General features: G+C 38.6%; 1 protein-coding gene across 1 annotated transcript in view; it reads left to right on the top strand.

Annotated features, from left to right (window-relative positions):
* Positions 1–320: 320 nt before the first annotated feature.
* Positions 321–20,022, top strand: part of Acss3 (acyl-CoA synthetase short chain family member 3) — a 174,280-nt gene continuing 154,578 nt past the window's right edge. Inside the window, exon 1 of the mRNA XM_038314385.2 lies at positions 321–851. Within this exon, the coding sequence (XP_038170313.1) occupies positions 556–851 (296 nt within the window). The 5' untranslated portion in view covers positions 321–555. The remainder of the gene's footprint in view (positions 852–20,022) is intronic.

Genomic DNA, 20,022 nt, shown 5'->3' with positions numbered 1-20,022 from the left:
TCCATCCCTCCTCTCGGCTGCCAGGAAATCCTGGAACCAACGTCGCCCCGGAGCTGCTTGTGGTTTTTATTAACTAGGGTTTGAGTTGAATTTTAAGCAAAGAAATAAATGAGTAAAGGAAAATAACACCCCAGGGATCCAGTGTAAAGGCCATGGTTACGTGATTCTGCTGTGGGCCCGCGACACACATTTTGTTTAAAATAAGCCATTTGGCCCTTTGGCTTTGTTCTAGCCGTGCTCTGGCACCTAAGTCCGGAGACGCTCTGCTAAATGGCAAGTGACCCTCTGTCATGGGCTGAAAATTCGCACTAGAGTGGAATTTAAGGGGTGACGCAACACAACTTCTGTAGAGTCCTGCCTTTTTTCACCAGCCTGTTGCTTTCCTGGTGGATCCAGGTCGGTTTTTATCGCGGACTTCAGTTTGACTTCCAAACTTCTGGGCTTGGGGTTCACTTCGGACTTAATCCCCGCCTCCTGCAGGCTCCCCTCAGGGGCTGAGTCTCAGCGTTAGTGACAGCGAGTTCCCGGGCCTGCAGCTGGGGACAGAGAGGAAGAATGAAGCCATCCTGGCTGCAATATCGCAAAGTAACAGGCGCCGGGACTCTTGGGGCGCCCCTGCCAGGGTCCCCTTCAGCAAGAGGAGCCAGTGCAGCCAGAAGGGCTTTGGTGGCCGGTTTTGGGGCCCGGGGCTGCAGGGCCCTCGCTACCTACAATGGTGGCGAGTACAAGACCCATTTCGCAGCCTCTGTGGCCGATCCCGAGAGATTCTGGGGTAAAGCCGCTGAGCAGATCAGTTGGTACAAGCCCTGGACCAAAACGCTAGACAGCAGATATCCGCCTTCCACTAGTTGGTGAGTGACTGTTTAGTCAATTCCAAAATCTCCTAACTTCTTGGATGCCAAGGGCTGGCAGGTCTTGGATCAGGACTGGCTGGAGTTCGACCAGGAAAGAAAATCAAAATTTATGATGCCTTCGGCTTAAATTGTTCGTTGGTTTCATTCTTTTAGCTGTCCTACATTCTCCTTTTGAAGTACTTGGTTATCTAGTGCGATCCCAATTTTGCAAGGGCATTTACTTGCCATTTACTTGTGGTATCTCTGCTTGGCAGCAGTGGGGATGTTGAGAGACCAAAACAAAGGTTTTCCAAAACAAAGGCTTTCCAAAACAAAGGCTTTCCAAAACAAAGGCTTGCTGCAGGACTGGGCATACTGGAAGTGACACCGTGTAAACAAATACAGAACATGGAATAGGCTAGGGGATTATGGACCTGCCTATGGCGGGGAGGAAGAAGGCTGAAGAAAGTCTTCAAGTAAACATAACTGAGCAGGGTTTGGAAGGATGGGATATTACCTTCTCAAGGCTGACATGATCTAATTATCAAAGTCCAAGGGCTTAGGAAAACAGCTGGAAGTAGCTGACACTGTAATCCTGGGAGTTGCAGAAGTGAGAGAAAGAGGCTTGGGTTAGAAAAGACTTAAATAATGGGCCAAATAGATGGCAGTAAATCAGAAGCATAGGCCTGTTTCGTTTAAAACACTCAAGCAAGGATAGCCCAGGAACAAGGTGATGTTAGGAGCCATGATAGGAAGAAAGGCTTCCCTTTGAAGTTTCAGTTATGAAAACTCACAAACTTTATTTGTTTTATATTACAATACACCCATACACCATAAAAGACATTGTTAGGCTATAAAGAGTGAGGCCCACAGTTTGTGGAAAATCAAGTGGGGATTTCTGGGTGTCTGGCCCTTTAAGGATATGGTTGCTGCCATCTGCTAATCATTAGGAAAGGATATTATCTGTGAAATCTGGAAAAGCACTACTTGGCAGACAAGGGCAATGCCCTGGTCTGGCTGACATTTGGCCTTTTGGTGGATGCCTTTCTTCTCAGAGAAGAGAGGCTGTATGAAATTGGGTGGAGGAGTCTGTCCGTGCCCTAGTCATGCCTCCTCTCCTCCTGCTTTTGTTTTGTGGGGGTGTTCTCAGGATGTTTCTTGCCAATGTGAGTACCTTTCCCCTCCAGTTCAACTTCATTTTCCAGTAGTATTTGAATGACCCACGTTTAATGATCGCCTGACATTGAGTACTCAGCAATGGGTAAGAGGCAGTGTTTGCTCTCGGGAACAGCCTGCCTGGGTTCGAGTTCTCTCCCTCTCAGTTCCTGGACTCTTGGTCAAGTGACAGCGCCTCTTGGTGCATCATTTTCTTTTTCTTCCTCAAGATCAAATCATTAGTTTGAAAGTTGGCTGATTAAAGGACCAAGGCCAAGGGACCTAGTGGATTAGGCCCTATAATAGTTATTAAAGGAAAAACTATCCTTTTATTTTCATATTATAATCATTTTGGGAACAGGAAGCATTTCTAGTGTCTTCATATCACAACAGAGATTATCATCTGAGGTTGTTCTCAAAGCTCAATGTTCATATATCTGTCGTAAATACTGTTCTCTAATAATCTTATGTGGCTACTTTTCCCACAAAACCAATATGCAGAACTTTCAGTTAAGAAGTCACTGGGATGAGATGGCTCAGTGGGCAAAGGCTCTTGATACCTGTATTGTTGGTTTAGGCTCAGTCCTGGGGACTCTCTTAGTAGAAGGGAAAAAATGACTTCTAAAAGCTTCCTCTAATATCTGTACACAGGCTATAACACATATACATAAAAGAGATACATACAGAGAGATACACATACACATGGACATACACAGACATGCATACACACACAAACACACACACACAAAGAGACGCACACAACATAATGCACTCACAGCACACACACAGAAACACACAGAGAGACACATACACACAGATATTCACATTCAATTATACATACACACAGACACACATACCACACAAGTACACAATAAATCAGTAAATGCAGTTAAAATAATTTTATGAAGAGACCACTGGGAAGATAAGGAAATAAATCTAGGGAAATAACAATGAGGGAAGAGACATTCCTGAGGGCTAGTGTGGGTCAGCTAAGGCAGAAGAGCAAAGAAAGAAAAAGTGCTTGTGTGGGGCCCAAGGTCACTGAAGATGTGGGCTCTCCTCTCAAGTAACTATTTTTTCTTATTTAATCTCCAGTTTTTAGCCTAACTTTTTAAAAAGTTGTGCACAGAGTATACTGTTTGTTCCTTATTTTTATTAAAAAATTTACTTTTTTTTTCATTTTACCTACCAACCCCAGTTCTCCTGCTCCCCCCACATACCCTTCTTCTTATTAACTCCTCAGAGTGGGTAAGGCCTTCCTTGGGGAGTCAACAAGAGCTGGTATACCAACTTGAGGTAGGACCAACCACACTCCCACTCCCGCACCTGTATTAAGGTTGAGCAAGGTATCCCACCATGGAGAATGGGCACCAAAAAGCCAGTTTATGCACCTGGGGTAGGTCCAGCCACCTGCCACCACCAACAACAGCTCAAGGAATATGATCTCTCACCCACATTCAGACGGTTTAGTTTGGTCCCATGAAGGTTCCCCAGCTATCAGTCCATTGTCTGTGAGCTCCCACTAGCTTGGTTCAGTTGTCTCTGTGGTTTTCCCCAATCATGCACTTGACCACGCCCCCCCCCTTATTCATCTGCTTTTAATGAGAACCTTTGACAAAGGTCCTTGTATGTAAATAATTTCTATACACTGAAGGCACCAGCATTTGCTAATGCTGCTCCTGAATTATTCATTTCTGTAATCTTAGAGTCACGCTTCCTTACCTCTTTCATGGCATTCTAGAAGATCAATATTAATAATAAAATTTTTATACTAAGTAAGCTCCGAGGTCTGATTCAGTCTTTCGAAGACATTTGGTGATGAGAGAGCAGAGTCGAGGAAGGGACAGTGGTGGGGCGTCAAATTCACTTTCATTCAATAGATGGCTTAAGCTCGAGTTACTGTCACTATCCCATATTGTAGTGACACATAATCCTGTTGGGCTAGTGATTTCCAATGATGCCAAATACAAGGAAAGGTGAAAGCTCTATGCCCTCCTATATATCTCTGTCGTCTAGGGCACAGCCAGCATAGACTTTTAAAGTCAAATGGCAGCGTTCTTAGGTGAGAAGAGTTTTATTGATGTCTTGGAATGGCAAATGAATTGATGCGAGGCACTTTCAGCTAAATTCATCAGCTGAACTGAGAGTAGTTGCTGCAGTAATCTACATTTCCCCAGCGGAGGTTGGCGAGATGGGTGGTGCTCTCTCTGATTCTTGTTGACTTCCTACAAGGCAGGTGCATTCTCTTTCACTGCAAGGCCATCTCTTCATTATCCTAATATGCAGACTTTCCTCAAAATATGCAAGCTGATCAAAGCCCTAACACATGTGTCATTGCAGACTAGTTTCCGAAATGGCATAAGGTCTCCAATATCTTACATGCACAGGAGTATAAACATGGGGGCAGAGATCTTAAGGATCGTATGCACACTTTGCAGCCTATGTGAGTGACCAAAACACTTCTTTAGCCTGGTACTCTGAGGTCTCTGAACAGAAAAGGCTGATATTAAACACTTGCTTTAAGCTTGCAAACACCAGCTCTCCTCAGGGTTTGCTCATTGCTTTTTATTGACTCCCCGCTTTCTGGGGGAGTAAAGTCTCTATTTGAAATACTCATGGGAGAATTGCAATGACAACTGGAACAAGTAGAAAGTCAGTCGTTTCTTGTCTCTCTCGGAAGAATTAGGAAATTCACTTTTCTCGTTTTGAATTGTAATCTACTTGCTGGGCCGTCAATCGATTCCTTTCTATAGAAGCACCCCTGACATAATTTTATCTCAGTCTTATATAAACAGCATTCAGTATGAAGATTCTCAGTATCTGGGGGTTGATAATGGTGGCTCAGTAGGTAAGAACACCTGTCACCAAATGTGGCAATCTTCAGGACCTATTTGGTGGGACCCTGCAAAGTCGTCCTCTGATTTCCACAGATACATCTTAGCATGTTCTACACTCAAAAAATAATTTAAAAGATTCTTGGCATTTGAATCAGAATCAAATATGCTTTATTATAAACTGGAAACGAAAAGGCTAAATCTATATTACTAGAAAAGTACTTAATCTAGATTAACATTCCTGTAGTGGAAATAGTGAGGATTGAAAAGGTACAAGATCTATTTCCTGCTCAATTCACCATTGTTGAGTTCTGCCAAGCCTTGAACAGGCTCCAAAGAATTATTGGCTATCAATCTCGCTCTCACTAGGTCTACACCGTGTAGGCAATAATGGAGAGATGTTGAAAGGAAAGATAAAGCATGAAGTACGTCATTACAAAACTGTACTGGCAAGCGCTGGGTATGGTAACATGCATAGGGCAGGGGAGCTAATATGTGCCAAGAAGGGCTTAAGGGGAATGATAGCCCTGGGTCTCTAGATCTAGTCGAACTCTGATTGGCGGCAAGACACTTTCGTGCTGCTAGCAAAATCCACGGAGAGAAGAAAGTCCTGAGGTCCTCGGAGGATAGTTATCAGTGCGCCAGTGGCTTACAGAGTTTTTTTTTTTTTCCTAAGTTGAAAGTGCCTGAGTAAAGAAGATAGCCATATGGTGCCTTCGGAAGGTCTGGAGTAGGTAGCCAGCAAAGACATTTGCAGCTTCCTAAGCTGTCTGTCCTAATCACAGCGAAGTCTGTAGACAAGTGTGACTTGCTAAGGTGGTGTGTTCTTTATGCATTTGTGTGCATGTTTATTAATGTATCCTGTGTCAATTTTGTATATGTATGTTATAAATCCTGATCGTAGTCACCTCTCCATCATCTCTTATCCTTTCCTCACCTCCGTGAATCCCTGTTTCTTCCCAAGCCTCTCCATTCTACTGTCATAGGTTAATTTTTAAATTTTATTCTATAACACTTGCTTTGTGACCCACTGCATGTAGCCAAGGCGTGGGTATGAAGCTATATCCTGGGGCATCTGTGACACCAGTGTCTTCCTCACGGAAGGCAGTGACTTCTCCTCCTCCTGCGGCACTCATGCCATTAGCTCCCCCAGGTGGATCAGTCCCTTCCTCTCCTATGATGGATTGTTTGTGTACTGCTCAGTCTTGTCCTGACGCTGTACACACAGTCAGGGTGGCTGTGAGTTCATGAGTGTGTGGCCATGTCCCAGTCACAAGACAGCGCACCATCACACTCCTCTCTACCTTCTGGCTTTTACTGTCCTCTGGTTCTATGTTCACTGACCATTGCCAAGCCTTCAAGGTGGCAGTGGTTGTGGGGATGGTGGTGCCGGTGGTATGTTTAAAGTTATTTTACAACACTAAATAATTTTGCTATTTTACCTGAAATTAAAAATTTTAGAAACAGGTCAATGTCTGAGCCTTTCCTGTAATCACCCTCAAACTCTGCCCCTAAGAGACATGAAGAGAGGAAGAGGGAACAGGATTAGAAGGATGGGTAGGAGGAGGGGAAAAAGAAGGAGGGGGGAGAAGAAAGGGAAGAGAGAGAGGGATAGGATGGAGGGATGGAGGGAGACACACACACACACACACACAGAGAGAGAGAGAGAGAGAGAGAGAGAGAGAGAGAGAGAGAGAGAGAGAGAGAGAGAAAGGGAGACAGAGAGAGAGGGAGGGAGAGAGAAAGCACATTTGGCTAACCTTTTTGCCTATTGTCCCCAACACTGTTGCATCCCCAAAACTACTGCATCATGCTCTGCCTGTTCTGGTCATTCACTTTGATCGTGGTGAGCATTTTTATTTACATTGCCCTCTAGAGTAGAGATTATCTGTGCCAGTGGGATAAAATCATTCTAGGTCAAGTTTGACTTTATAGTTCAGTAGTTCTTGTGTGAATGATGACTATAAGAGGTTAGAGCAATCAAAGGAACCATGACACAAAATGGTCTACCTAGTGAACTCGGGAAAAAAAAAAAAAACAGGAGGAATGAAAATAGGAACTTCAGTAAGGTTAAAGAGAAGAGAACCCCAGGAATGGGAACAAGTTATGGTAGCGTGAGAAATTGAGTAAAGGATCAAACTGATTGGGTAATAAAAGATAATCACCTGATACTATGAAATAATCTAGAATTTTAAATTTGAGAATAAATTGCAAAGAGATGATATTCAAACCATTTAAAGAGGTAGAGAGAAGAAAGGGCGGGGAGGGAGACATTAAGAGATGGACAGAGGGAAGAAGGAAGCAGGGTGGAGAGGAAGGAGGAGAGCAGGGTTGAGAGGAGGGAGGAGAACAGCATACAAGGTTCAACTTTGAGGAGAAGTACAAGAAAGAAATTCTGTCTATGGGAACAGATGAGGCCTGTTCAAGAAAGTATTAGAAAAAGAGATGTGCACTTTAATTTAATGATGTATAAACAAGGGAAGAGACTTTAAAAAGTGGGAAAGTTTGTGGTGGTCAAATGCTCTAGAGATGTTTTAAGGATATTGAATTGAAAATTAGTAATTACTCCAAGAAATTAGTTATTACACCAAGAAAACTCGGTGACTTTTCATCAGGTGATGCCCCTGGAGAGACTGCTGTCTAGGGTAGAACAATGCATCACAAAATGTCCTGCTAGCAGGAATAAACATTCTATGAACTTCTTAGACAGTGACAGGAAGGAGAGAGCAAGAGAGAGCAAGAGAGAGCAAGACACACACACACACAGAGCACAGAGAGAGAGAGAGAGAGAGAGAGAGAGAGAGAGAGAGAGAGAGAGAGAGAGAACTTTTCGAAGTTCCTGTCTCAAAGGAAAGTTAGTTTCTTCACTTGCTAGCCTTTGCCCTCTCTCCTCTGTTAAGAGAAATGTGTGTTTCAAGGCTGAAGTGAAGAAACCAAGAATGAAAAGAATTTTGTTTATTTTGAAACCCATTGCTTCAGAACTCACTGATTTTGCAAGCTGAACTTTTTGTGGTTTGTTTTTGTTCTTTTCGGTGCTACATGTTCCTGGAAAAAACAGGACAGAAAAATCTACAACATGGGATACAGTGCTTCTTAGAGGATCCATAGGGTTTACTACTACTACTACTACTACTACTACTACTACTACTACTACTACTACTATACAATTATTGTTGTTGTTGTTATACCCCGTAATTCTGATGAGCTACATAGGTAAGCATTCCATGATAATCTTGACAGAAGTTAAGAAATAGAAAAAAAGAGGAAATTAATTTTCATATTGCTCTCTAAGTCATAAACTATGCAAGACAATTCTCATGTTTTTAATTATAGTTTCCCTGAATGCTACAGGCTTAGTGATGCCCATGTGCTTTTTACATATGAAGGGCAGAAGCCTGTCTTCCTAGGAGAGTATGAAGCCAGTTAATGGAACTGCAGTGGTCCTGATCCAGAGCCCAGAACCTTTTTGTACAAGTCCCTGGGCAACTGCTGCCAAGCCCAGTGCCAAATCTTGAGTCATTTAAAAGAGACTTTAGACAGAGAAATTATTCTAAATTAAAGCAAAGAGACCTGAACTTCTTGCAATAGGTTATTGAGAATTGGATATCTTTTGTTATAATTAACATTTTTTAGGATAATTAAAGAACCTAAATGGGATTTGAGGATTATGTGATTGTCATACTTCAGTGTGAGTTTCCTGAAATTGATGGTTATATTGTGGCTCTCAAGAGGCATATCTTTGTTTGTACTAATGAGGTAATAAATTACTCTGGAGTTATTTGGCATTGTATGAGAAAGTCGTTGGGCGGGAAGCAAGTTCTCTTGTGCTTGCAACATTCCTGTGAGTCGGAATCTGTTGTACGGCAAAGCAGAGTATGCTTCAGGAGGTGATCTGTTCTTGCTAATGAACTTTGGTTGTTAAAACAATTCTGATTACCATTAGTGTATTTGGTAATATATTATTTTATTTTATAAAATAATTATTTTATGTTTTAAATTTAGCCTTATATAAAAGTCCCTCCTATTTATCACAGTTTATTTTCCTTCCATATAATATGTCTTTATTGTGTGCACAATTTTCTGAATAATATACAGATTACTGAGTGACTAAATTTAATTAACATAAATGTTACTTCCCATGGGTTAGATTTTTCTGTGCTAGGGCTACATGATATCCACTCCCAACATGTTTTCAAGAAAATAATATTTACAAATATTGTCAAAATTATCTTCAATTATATCTTGAAGTGAGAGCTTTATTTAAAGATGAGACATGTGCCCCCTTTTGACAAGCTTTAAATGAAGTGGATTCATCCATAACAGTACAGGTACACTTAAATTTGAAAATGACCTGTCTTTAGAGATATAAACATAAGTTCTGAAGGCACGTGGTCACCGTGAAAAATCACCTGTTAGAAATAATGTCCCTCCAAATAACCTCATCAAGAAAGACCAATTTTAAAAGATGGGCCTTATTTTGTATTCTGAAGGTCAGCAGCGCGGAATGTGCAGTATCTAATTTTCTCAGCCTGTCACACTCCCGAACCTCCAGGACAGAACGGGGCGAACTCCGGAGCGCTGCAATTACCTAAGCAAGGATGGATTGCCTGGCAAATGGCACAATCAATGAACAATGGAAATTCAATCAGCTGTGAAGGATCAACTCCCAGGTGTTGGGAGAAAATCCAGGCTTTAGTGCCTCCTGCTTATTTTCCTTTGTTCTGGCTCTGTATTGTTAGCTGGAGAAAATTAAAAAAAAAAAAAAAGTGTAGTGGTTGGAGTTGCTTGTTTCGTTTAAACAACAAATTCACTTTCATAAACAATGCGGAGCCTTTTGATAGAGGAGATCATTGCTTTCCACTGTGATGAGTCATTGTAAGAGGACGTGTGGGAGGCTAATGGATCTTGGCAATAAATATATATGAGCACAATAAACGCTGGAAATTACAGTGGTAAGAAGAACGTGTGTGTGTAGGACTCAAATCCTTTATCTAAACTGTGTAGCAAGATTGCTATACTAAGAATGCTAATTATATTTGCTTTCTCTGGTATTGATGCTGAATGAGGTAAGCGATGGTGTATAAAAAGAAGTTGCTGTTCTGATAATACACGGGAAAATTAAGTACAAGAACTCTCTGGGTGTGGAGTCCAGTTGAAGACAACAAAGAAACAAAAAACCCAGTCCAAAACATCAGGATTTTCAAACACTAAGCTTGAGAGGGATGGAGTTTAATTGTATGACTTATAATTAAATAACCAAACTTTACTAATTTAATGATTAAATTAAATTAGTAATTAACAGTACTAAGTAAATAAATAAACCAAGTAGATACAAAACAACTAAAATTGTAAGTTTTGGACATTAGAAATATCTTCTCTCAATAATTGGTTGTTAGAGTAATAACACTTTAATAGTAGAATCTTTTAAGATACAGCTTTTAAGTGTATGCATCAGTGAATTAAATACATATATATATATATACATATATACACATATATATGCTTGATAATGCTAAAAAGGATATTGAAAAGTGAAAGAAAAGGACTTTGCAGTCTCTACTGCAGATCAATATAGAAACTTGTAAAAATTTACTAGGATGGAATGATAACACTATTCATTGTTGAAGAGACATAAAATCTGTTTCATTGATCATTTGCCAAATAACTTTGTGCTAATGAATGCATGGGCACTGAGGACTAAGTCAACATTTTGTCCAATGTCACTTCATGTTCTCCCTGTCCTCTTTCTTATTTGATTTTCAATTGAGAGCTAAGTGCCATTCTAAACTAAATGCTCTGACTCTTCATTCAATCAATGCAAGATAGAGTTAGGTCATCATACCAATGGGGATTTCCCAGATAATTTAGGTGGATAGCACAAAATGGAAGTGAGGGCCATTAAGTGGTTGAGAATTTGTGATAGAGAACCCTGGATCCATTCTTTCAACATTAGTTTGTCCCAAATAATTATGAAATGGGAAAATGGTAAATTACATATGCGATGCACCTCCATGTTTGATGTCTTCCTTTCTTGTGTGTTCTTTACCTTAGACTACACTGAATATGGGCAAAAGATTGGGCTTCTATCGACAAGTGTAGTTGTGTGATAAACTTTGGCTTTTGTAATAAGTGGAGCAAGACTTGTCACTCCAATGCAAAATATTTCATTGTGACATGTTCAAGCCATATGCCCAGACAAGCCAGGTTTGCTGCGGAAGCATAGGTAGGACTGAATAAATGTCATATCTAGCAGAAATGAATAGAATGTATTACGTTGGAGAATGTACCCAGAGTTACAGTAGGTAGCATGAATAGCACACAAATATTACAATGTAGTAGCATGAATAGCAAACAAATATCTTGTAAGCCACTGGGATTTTGCAATTGTTACTATGATATAACCTATCTAATTCTTGTTGATTGAGCAGAGATAATTTATAGGACTGTTACCACTATTAAATGTCTTAATGAACACAACATTACACACACATTACAACAGCCCACCTTTGGAGTCACACACGGGCCAGCCTAAACACTGAGTAATTCAGCATGTTCAATGTTATTACAACCATATAATGTAAGAAGTACTTTTGTTCTCTTAAATGCATGTAGAAAAGGAGGTACAAAGATTGCCAGAAGTCTGACTGAATGTAAAAAGCTATTAAGTAAATCACAAATCTAGGATTTGAACCCAGACTGGTTTATGTTCCAAATATACTATATTGTTTCTGTAATAATTTTAATTAATTTTAGGGTTTATCTTTTCTTGTGCCTATTCTCTACTGAGATGGGATAGTACTAGTTTCTTTGTGTATATAAAATATATTTGTGTATATAAAAATGAGTGGTATAGGAAGAATAAAAAATCTGGGTTTGTAGCTCAAAAAACCTTGATAAATATCATATTAGTTGTACAATAATATGTACGCTCTGATTTAAAAAAACTGTATTGAACTGAGCAAAACATACCCAAAGGCGGGGGGAGACTTTAAATCAGCTGACAGTTACTGTTTCTTGAGCAGGCAAAAGCAATATTAATCTTCTTCCTAAGAATTCCCCATTAGTTTCTGGCTTAAGGAAAATCTATAATGACCACATTATTCATCATGTGCAGTGTGCTTTAATGTTGTTTTTATGAGAAGATGGTGATAAATAGCTTAATTAATTCATCTACTTATGAATATTTGAAAATTTTTCTTTCTTCTAAGCTCTTATTAAAATGCTAGGACTGGTAGCACGTTTATAGTTCTGAAAGTTGTTGGTTTGGTTTAATTTTAAATGTATGTGTCCTTCTTGCCACCCACCCCCATAACTCTTTATCTTGATCCAAGCTTTTTGTCTGCACATACAAGAGGGAAGGATTTAAGCAAGACAGACCTTGATAAATGACATGTTTTGTTAAGTGCAGAAAGACATTTCTCAGGGATCTCATTACAATCAGTTCTTTTAGCTACAAGAATCTCTATCGTCTCTCTGTTTATATATCTACATCTATCATCTATCTATCTGTCATCTATCTATCATCTATCTATCTATATCTATCTTCTATCAATCTACTTTCTCTCTATCTTTCTATGTACCTATGTATCTATCATTTATCAATATTCTATCAATCATCTATCATCTATCTATCTAACTATCATCTATCTATCTATCTATCTATCTATCTATCATCTATCTATCTATCTATCTATCTGTCTGTCTATCTATCTATCTATCTATCTATCTATCTATCTATCTATCTATCTATCATCTATCTATGTATCTATCAATCTATCATCTATCTATCTATCTATCTATCTATCATCTATCTATCTATCTAACTATCTAGGTTCTGTCTCTCAGAAAAAAATGTAGCCTCTATCAATTTCATATGTTATTTAATCAAAATTTTGGCAGTTCTGGGGAAACGAATAATCTAAAAAAGGTTAGATGCTATATTTCAAGGTGTTAGAAACAAGCCCACATGAAAAGTAGAAAAGTAGAATCCATAGTTAATTGAAAAGGAAACTCATATGCAGTTATTGTCTGTTTTATGCTGAGTCATGACAATCATCATGACAATCATGACAATCATCACAACATAATTACAGCAACAGACAATAGCAAAAGTAGCAATTATGGAGCGAGCGCATGTTTTGATCAACCCTTTGCTAGGTCTGTGCTTTTGTTTTCTTAGAGCTGACTCACATGTTCTCTTCCTTTGCTCCCTTCTCGTGTGACTAATGATTTTAGCCTGAAATCTTCAACAGTCATTTCCTAAAAAGCACACAACCTTGTTACCCTTTGTGCTAGTTAGGAAAAAAATGCTTATTATATTTATCTTTATTTAATCAGCAAACATCTGCTGTGTAAGCTCATGCCTATTGATGGTCGTCTCACATCAATAATTTAACAAATTAATACCAGGAAATAGGTGGCAGATTCAGCTCTAATCATTTTATATATATATATATATATATATATATATATATATATATACACACACACACACATATACGTGGATATATGTGTGTATATATATATATATGTATACACACACACACACACACATATATATATATTCTACACTGCAAAATGTTCAGGGTACATCAGTTGAAATGATATTAAAATGTCTTATGTGTATATTTGCCTCCTTTATCATCTCAGTCATTTGAGCTCCAGTATAAATTTCATGCTGACAGTGTTTGCATTTTCCATTCAACCAGATTTTTCAAATGGTTTGTATACCCTCTTGAAAGGTATCGAAGTCTGAAAGTTATGTCTTCTTCATGGCTTTAATCTTTATTCTGAATCTATCGGCTCACTTTGCTTACTACCCAGTTGGGTTTTAATGGAGAGGGTATTTTACATGTATTTACATTCATCAAGACCAAAATGTACCTACCACCTCTCATTTATGACATACAGATGTGGTAAAAAAAAAAAAAAAAGAAGGCTTTACTATAGCGATTCTCTGCCTGTAGCTCACGACTCCTTCTTATTCTGAAAGTCAGATATTTCCATTATGATTCAAAACAGTAGCAAAATTACAGTTATGAACAACAATGAAAATAGTTTTATTTTAGGGGGTTACCCCAACATGACAAACTTTATTAAAGTGTCCCAGCATTAGAAAGGTAGAGAACCACTGGTCTAGTATGATAGAGTCCAAGGGTTTCAGCTAAGAGCTTAGTTGATATTATGTTATTAGATCATTCTAATATAGAAAAGATATCAAATGATTAAAAAGTATGCAATCTTAGTTTACTTTGTTTATAAAATTAACTATTAAGAAACTAGTAATTAAATTAACTGGTAATTAAAAAAACTTCCCGGGCGATGGTGATGCACGCCTTTAATTCCAGCACTCAGGAGGCAGAGGCAGGCAAATCTCTGTGAGTTTGATGCCAGCCTGATCTATAAGAGCTAGTTACAGGACAGCCAGAACTGTTACACAGAGAAACCCTGTCTCTAAAAACCAAAAAAGGGTTAAAAACTTTAATAAGGGATAGTACATTTTCTTATTAGATAACCAATTATTCCAAGGACCATAGTCTAGGGAAATAATAGCATTGCTCAGCTAAACTAGGTCAGACATGGTGGCGCGCACCTTTAATCTCAATACTAAAGATACAGAGGCAGGAGGATTTCTGTGAGTTTGAAGCAAGCCTGGTCCAGGATAGACAGGACTGCTATACAAAGAAACCCTATCTTGAAAACCAAAGACAAATAAAAATCTCTTAAGCCAGTGGTCTTCAACCTTGCTAATGCTGCAACCTTTTAATAGGTTCCTCATATTGTGGTGATCTCCAACCATAAAATTATTATTGTTGCTACTTTATAACTGCGATTTTGGTACTGTCGTGCATTGTAATGCCAATATCTCAGTTTTCTGATGTGCTTGGGTGACCCCTGTGAAAGGGTTGTTAATCCCCAGAGGAGTAACAACACACAGTTTGAGAAGCACTTTCTTAAAACTATAAAAGTGAATTTTCTATATCCTTATGCATTTATGTGTGTGCTTAAGCCCATATGTGTGTTTGTGAGTACACATTAAAATCTATAGGATTCAAAGCATATGCTAGGAAAACAGCAATGTGTCTATCGTTCTTTAATTTCTCAAAACCATACCATGTTAAAAAAATAAATCAAGCCTTTTAGCTAGCTTGCTTGTGATTTCAGCTCACAGACAGCAGATCTAGGCTGCATACTCATGTTTGTTAGGTTGCAAGGTGCATCAGGTTTACTTTGTGTCAGACTTGACCTGGGGCAATCCTTTTTTAACCTTATAATAACAATATCATGATTTTTAAAGTCATGTGCACACATGTGTGTATATATACACTTGTGTAATATTTATGGACTTGACATATTTATGAAAGTGTTTTCCTTGGCTCTGGAATTGACTTATTCCTTAATTCATTTCTTCTTTCCTTTGTACTCTCCCTTTTTTAAGCTGGTCACTCATCAAATATTTATCAAGCACTTTTATGAGTCAGGTAGTATCCTGGGTGCTGGATCAAAGTCCAAATAGAGTATAATTTTAGAGAAACAATCTCATATATCAAGGAAAAGTAGTTTGTTTATAATAAGGCAGCTTAACAGATAAGCTGTTTAATAAGAGAAGTATATCATGGTTTATAGGGTCTATCTAGCCATTAGTTAGTGAAATTATGGGTAATGAAGTCCATTTTGTTTTATGACCAGCTCTTTGATAAATTACCTTTGACTGTTGAAGTGTGAATAATGTACACAGACTTATTCTGGTGAGCAGTGGCTGTTTCTGGAGTAATGAGTCCTTCAGTAGATAACAGAATCAAGTCTTTTCATCTTATCCATCTGGGGAGCCTCTCCTTTTTAGGTAGAGGTGCTAACAAAAAGTAGGATGTGAGAAGGGAAAGTAACAGAAGAGAGACTAGAAGGAAATAATAGCCTTGCTTAGCACCAGCTGGATAATGACCTCTTGGGTAATTAAGTGGGCTGCACTGTATCCAAGCTTCAGGTTGTTGACATGTTAATGGAAAGTCTCTCCTTCATGAACCTGGTGTGTGGACAGTTAGCAAACATGTAGCAGAGTCCTGCCTAGCATTAGTCTCTGATAATTCTGAGGATGAAATTTGTAAAAGCGGCAGGATACAGAATGTATCTATTTTGCTTAGCAATTTAACTTACAAACAGGAATTAATCCAGTTGTCGTTGTAACTTGGTTATGTTTTTATCCGTGTAAAAGGACAGTTCTGTGAGAGGTGGCGGCTGAATGGAAATGTCATGGGGCTTAATTAAAAGAGGGGAGGTTTTATAAACATAATCTCTTAGGTTTTACTGCTTAGGTTTGACTTAATGCATATTGACATTGCTTTACGTAGAAGTAATCCTGGTTGAAATTCATATCCTTGACTTTTATTCAAGTTTAACTTTAGTATTATTTTAAAATCTATGCAGACAATCACAAGAAATAAAAAAGTGTTAGGAAAAATCCACGATGCTTCAATATAAAATTTATTATATATGGTGTGTATTTATTATAATCCTACTCAACCTTTTTGTTTGACTTGTGACTTTTTTTATCTTGAAGTAGCTGTAGACTCTCAAGAAATTTCAAAAAGTGTTCAGGTAGGATAATTATACCACCACTCATTTTCCTTCATTGGTAACTACAGTATATTATTCAAATCCATTGTGATTTTGGGAGGAACTCAGTTGGTTTTATACATGTTATGTAGATTCACCCGTTTTTGCACTCATTCGTCTTTTCACATGTATATATTTAAGATATATTTTTATGTATGTTTGCAGTGTTTGCTGCTTTCTCTTTATGTTGATTCCAAAATTACTGGAACTATATAGTTCTAATCATCTGACAGCTGAACTCTCTACTTCTAATTAATTTTTCTATCCTGTGAGTTGAGTAAGTTTATACTCCATGGGTTTTTTAAGATGCTGATCTATGAGTATAACAATATGTTATTAAAAGTCATTTCTTTGGTTATGTTTCTTTAGCAGAAAAATAGTATTAGATTTTCTCCTAAGCCCATGACCTATGTAGTTGTTTGCATCCATCACCTCTGGCTCTTATAATCTTCCTGCCTCCTTTTCTGCATAGTGTCCTGAACGCCAAAGGGAAGGGTTTGATGAAGATATCCTTTTTAGGACTGAGTGCTACAAAGTCACTCTCTGCATATTGCTAAATTATAGGTCTCTGTATTAATTCCCAATCACTGCAGACATAAGCTTCTCTGAGGAGAGTTGAGAGTCGAGTCCTTACTGGTTGATGGGTATGGCAGTATGTCAGTAAGAGTCTTGCTGTTGTTATGTTCCTTTAGCAGAATAATAGTACTAGGTTTTCCCTTAGGCCATGCATGACCTATCCTCAAGGCCTTGAACCCTATTACAGTGTCAGGTATGTCCTATCTCATTCAATAAATCGCAGGGTTTGTAGATAGAGATATTGATGATTATCTTTACCATCTGGTAGTGTACAAAGAATCTTCTGGTACTGTAAATACTAGTCTTAGGGGTGAAACTTCTAGTTAGGCATCAGCTTGATTTCTGTGTTTGATGACAAGGAACTGTTGCCTTGCACAGTAGAGCCTTACCATCAGGTTTTTGAGAGCAGTCAATAGCTCTGTCAATAGCCTGTGATGTATACGGGTTCCATTGGCCAGTGCTTCAACAGATTATAATTCATTCCTGACACTGGAGGTCTTATTTTGTGGTTTAATAATGTGTAGTTGGGACATTGTCTGTCCTTATATTTGGTGACTCTATTTAAATTCTTTAAATATTTTTAGAAAACTTCTACAGTAATAGGTTTTCATATGGTTTTTGATATGACCATAATTGCCCTTCTCCATATTCCTGCCTTTACCCTTCCCTTCTATCCCTGTTCCTATTTCATTTTTCTATTTCAGTTTTTCCTTTATTTCTCAACCTCATCATTCTATTTTGCTTTTCTTGAGAAATTGTCTCCTAGCCCGAATACTTTACTAAGCACCTAACCTCTGTTGTCTTTCAGATTCTAGTACCCATATCAAAAGCTTAGAAGCTAACATCCATATATAAGAGAAAACATAATGCTTCTTCTTGGGAATGTATAGGTTACCTCACTCAAGATAATTTTTTTCTAGCTCTATCTATTTACCCTAAAATTTCATATTCTTTCTTAATGATTTATTTTTTATTTTATGTACATTGATGACTTGCCTGCTCGAGTGCCTGTGTAAGGGTGTCAGATCCCCTGGAACTAGAGCTACTGACAGTTGTGAGCTGTCATGCAGGTGCTGGGAATTGAACCCAGGTCCTCTGGAAGAACAGCCAGTGCCCATAAGCATTAAGCCACCTCTCCAGTCTGAAAATTTCATTTTCTTTAACAGCTAAATAGTTTTCTATTGTGTAAAAGTACCACATTTACATTATGAATTTGTCAGATATTAATATTCAAGATAAGCTCTCACCATCTTTTAAAAAGTATTTAACTATTACAAAAGCAAGAAACCCTGAATGAACAGCATGGAAAATCTTCATTCTGTCATGTTTGCCTGGATCTTTTTACTGCAGGCAATGAAACAGTGTAGCAGCAAAACTCCTTGTGAATCTTTTCCAATTCTGCAGTCTTTTTTTAAAATATTTTTTTAGGACCAATCACAGAATAATCTATAAGGCTCCAGGGAAAGAATCATCCCGAGGCATTTAAAATTGATGGATCACATTCTTCTTCTTTAATAACAGTTTGCACTCAGCATCTCTCTAGACTTCTCTAAGTAGTGAGTGGGATGGGTGAATGAATGGGGTTTGCCTCTGGGAACTTTGGGTGTAGAAGATAGCTTCATCAGAATATTGCACTGTTTCCAAGAACATCCTGACCAGAACCATGACATCTAAAGGAACACTGTGCCTTCCCTTTGAATATCACATTGTGTGAACAATAAATGTTCTATATTAGAATTTCTTCGTGAATCTTACCCTGAGAGAAGGAAAAACCTGAAGACTGGGTCCAGTTAGAGCGGGAGTGTGCTCTCCAAAAGAGAGTTAACATAATTTTGAGTGTGTGTGTGATCAGTTTTACAAGAGAAAGAGCTGACCTGATGATGACCATGAGAAAGACCACACCTTGATTGAGACTGTCTTTTACTTATTTATTTGTTTGTTTGCTTATTTTTATAATTTATTTTACATACTAACCACAGTTTCTCCTCCGTTTTCTCCTCCAATTCCCTCCTCCTACTTCCTTTCTACCTACCTTCACCACCAACCACTACTCTGTCTCCATTCAGATGGGGTATGGCCTCCTATGGGACTCAACAAAGCAAGGCCTATCAAGTTGAGGCAAGACCAAGCTCCTCCCCCTTGCATCAAGGCTGAAGAATGTATCCCACCACAGGGAATTGTTTCTGTTTCTGAAGAGTCAGCCCATGTATCAGGAACAGGTCTTGGTTCCACTGCTAGGGGCCCCACATAAAAACCAAGCTATACAATTTTTACTCCGATGCAGAGGGCTGAGTTCAGTCCCATACTAACTCCCTAGCTGTCCATCCTGAGTCCGTGAGCTCCCACAAATTCATGTCCGCCATCTCTGTGAGTTTTCCTGTGATAATCTTGACCCCAGCCTTTTCATATAATCCCTCCACCCTCTCTTCACTTGGACTCCCAGATCTCAGTCCAGTGCTTGGACTGTTTTGTATTCAAAATGCAGCCTTGTGTCATGATCTAAAAGATAGATTTATGGCAGATATCCCCTGGATCTCTCTTTTCTCTTTCTAGTATGGCTATATTGAATAAATCTCTTGTTTCTACTTTTCTCTGTTACTTCTCTACTCAGTTGACCTTAATTTCCTGGGTCCCTACTGGCCATGACAGCTGTGGTCGCATTTTTTCATGCGTTAAAACCTTCGAGAGCAAACATTGGTAGGAAAACTGCAAATTCATGAGTAGATCATTTATTTCCACCTCTATATATCTGCCCCCTTCTCACTCCCACGTCTTAAGTAGAATATTCTAACAACCTGTAAATGCATTGGGCTCCTCTTTGGTGCTGTTGTTATTGTTTTTCTTATTTTCTCTTTCCCCTCTTTTCCTTCTTCTTCCCTCATTGTTTGATGATTTTTACTGGCACTGGAATTAAAGGCAGGAAGGCATCGTCCTTCTCTTCCTCCAACAAATGCTGGTCAATATCGATCAACATGCCTTACCATCAGACTACTTTCCATTTTTCTGGATTA

Source organism: Arvicola amphibius, chromosome 17 (assembly GCF_903992535.2).
Source record: "Arvicola amphibius chromosome 17, mArvAmp1.2, whole genome shotgun sequence".
NCBI classification, from domain to species: Eukaryota; Metazoa; Chordata; class Mammalia; order Rodentia; family Cricetidae; genus Arvicola; species Arvicola amphibius.
This window is presented reverse-complemented; position numbering and strand designations above follow the sequence as displayed.